This window comes from Monoraphidium neglectum (assembly GCF_000611645.1).
Source record: "Monoraphidium neglectum strain SAG 48.87 unplaced genomic scaffold scaffold02565, whole genome shotgun sequence".
NCBI lineage: Eukaryota > Viridiplantae > Chlorophyta > Chlorophyceae > Sphaeropleales > Selenastraceae > Monoraphidium > Monoraphidium neglectum.
Window position 1 is genome coordinate 7,447 of NW_014011063.1, and position 2,017 is coordinate 9,463.

Consider the following 2,017-nt stretch of genomic DNA (forward strand, 5'->3'; position numbering starts at 1 on the left):
CCGGCCCGCAGGCCCACTGCGAGGTCTGCGTAGGCCCGAAAGACCCCAAACCCCCCCCCCCCCCCCGCCCTGTGCCCTGCTGCTCGCGGCTGCTGTGGCGCGTGTAGAGGATCTGGGACTGATCGCTGCTGGGCTGATTGCGCAGACTGGTTCCTGGAGTATCAGAAAGGGGCCCGCATGCACCCGTTTGACCCGATCTGGACTGCTGTCAACTTTGACCTTGCCCAGGCTCCTGGCTGGTTTTTGTGGACAGGTTGAGCTGGAGGTGTGTCGCTGGCATGTCGCAGCCCCGCACGTTTGGCTGTGCTTACAATACGCTGCACTTGAGAGGCTTGAAAACACGACTGTCCAAGGCCCTTGCTCACGTGCTCGCAACGCGAAACGCTCGGGGCAAAAAACACGGCAGCCTCAGCCCACACCCCCCCCCCTCCCACACCCAACTTGCGTGCCGTGCGCTCGCTCAATCCGCGGCGGCTGGGGGAGGTGCGGGGCCGAAGCATGGGTTAGCGAATCGGTGAATTCAAGAGGTGGAGCCGGAAGATCGGCGCCAAATTGCGACCAGGCGCGAGCAAGGCATTCCCTAGCCATATGTGAGAAAACGCAGGCGCAGAGGGCCCCGCCGCACCCGGCCGCAGCGGACAGCCGCGGCCCCAAATGCCGCCACGTCTGCTCGACGCCCCTCAAACAAGACCCTGGCCGCCGCAAGGGGCGTATCGCGTGTACGCGGGGGGGAATGCCGCCGCTTGCCACGTGGGACCCTCTTCTGCAGCCAAAACAAGCGCCTTTCATCCTGCCGCAGCTGACGACTGCCTTGCCTCTGCAAGGCGAGGGCCATCAACCACCCAGTGGACCCGACACGGCCCTGGAAACCCGCCCGTGGGCGGTTTTGCTGCAGCCTGCAGGCAATTTAGTAGACAGGCAGGGTGATGCGCTCAATGGCGTCCACCTGGGGGGGGGGTGTCGGTTGTGCGCGAGGTTTTATGCAGGGTCAAGGGTGTGCTGCGGGGTGCGCGCAGCCAGGTGCAGCTGGTCCGCACAAGGTATCCAGCCCTGCGGTGCGTAGGGGCCTTCACTCCAAGTCCAATTGGCAAAAAATGTCCTACATGCGCCCCCCCTCGGCCGCGCTGCCCCAACATGCGCTGCAGGCGCCCTGCCTGCGCACTCACTGCGCAAGCGCCGCGAACCACCCACGCAGGCCCCTGGGCACCCCCTTCGTGTCCACCCCGACCTGCCCCATTCCACCACAGCCGCCGCCACCCCGACTAGCCCGCATTCAGAACTTTTTTTTTCACCCGCCCACCCCACCAGCGCAACAACAAACACACTGACGAACACGCACACACACACACACACACACACACACACACACACTCACTCTCTCTCTCTCTCTCCCACTCTCTCGCCGGCCCCCACCTTGTCGAAGCCGGCGCCGCTGGCGTGGATGCCGCAGCTGTCGCCCCCGTGGATGTAGGTCTCCGCATACTCCCCGTACACGCGGCGCTTCAGCTTGTTGTCAAACACGTTGTACCAGGCGTTGTAGCCGCCCTGGGGGGGGGGGTGACGGGGGGTGCGGGCCGATTGGGGAGGGGTAAGTGTGTGTGTTTGTGTGTGTATGTGTGACTGAGAGTGTGTGCGTGTGTGTGTGTGTGTGTGTGTGTGTGTGTGTGTGTTGGGGGGGGAGGGCGGATTGAAGCAGGTTGTTTCGGAAGGGGGTGAGAGTGGGTACATATGTGTGCTTGTGTGCGTGCGTGTGTGAGCGCGAGAATTTCGCCTTCATGCATTTTTCGTGCTCGCGCTGCGTCGGTGTTTCCGCCCCAAGGCTGTCCCGTCGCATCCAACCGAAGGGTGTGCCGCCCGGCATCAGCGCACACAGCGGCTGCCTCCCCGCCCTGCGGAAGGCCGCGGCACGCACACTCTTGAGCACGTTGAGCCGAACACGCCCTGCCCCCCACCCTTGACAGCCTGCAGCACGCACTGGGAGAGTGTCGCACACCCTCGCGCACACCGTGCTCAACGC

The 2,017-nt window shown here is 64.3% G+C and overlaps 1 protein-coding gene across 1 annotated transcript; it reads right to left on the reverse strand.

Moving 5' to 3' along the window:
- Window positions 1-907: 907 nt before the first annotated feature.
- MNEG_11036 (hypothetical protein) lies at window positions 908-1,777 on the reverse strand (the record flags this gene model as incomplete). Its single annotated transcript, XM_014040494.1, has 3 exons — window positions 908-946; window positions 1,414-1,545; window positions 1,727-1,777. The coding sequence occupies 3 exons, from the start codon at window positions 1,775-1,777 to the stop codon at window positions 908-910; spliced, it is 222 nt and encodes a 73-aa protein (XP_013895948.1).
- Window positions 1,778-2,017: the final 240 nt, after the last annotated feature.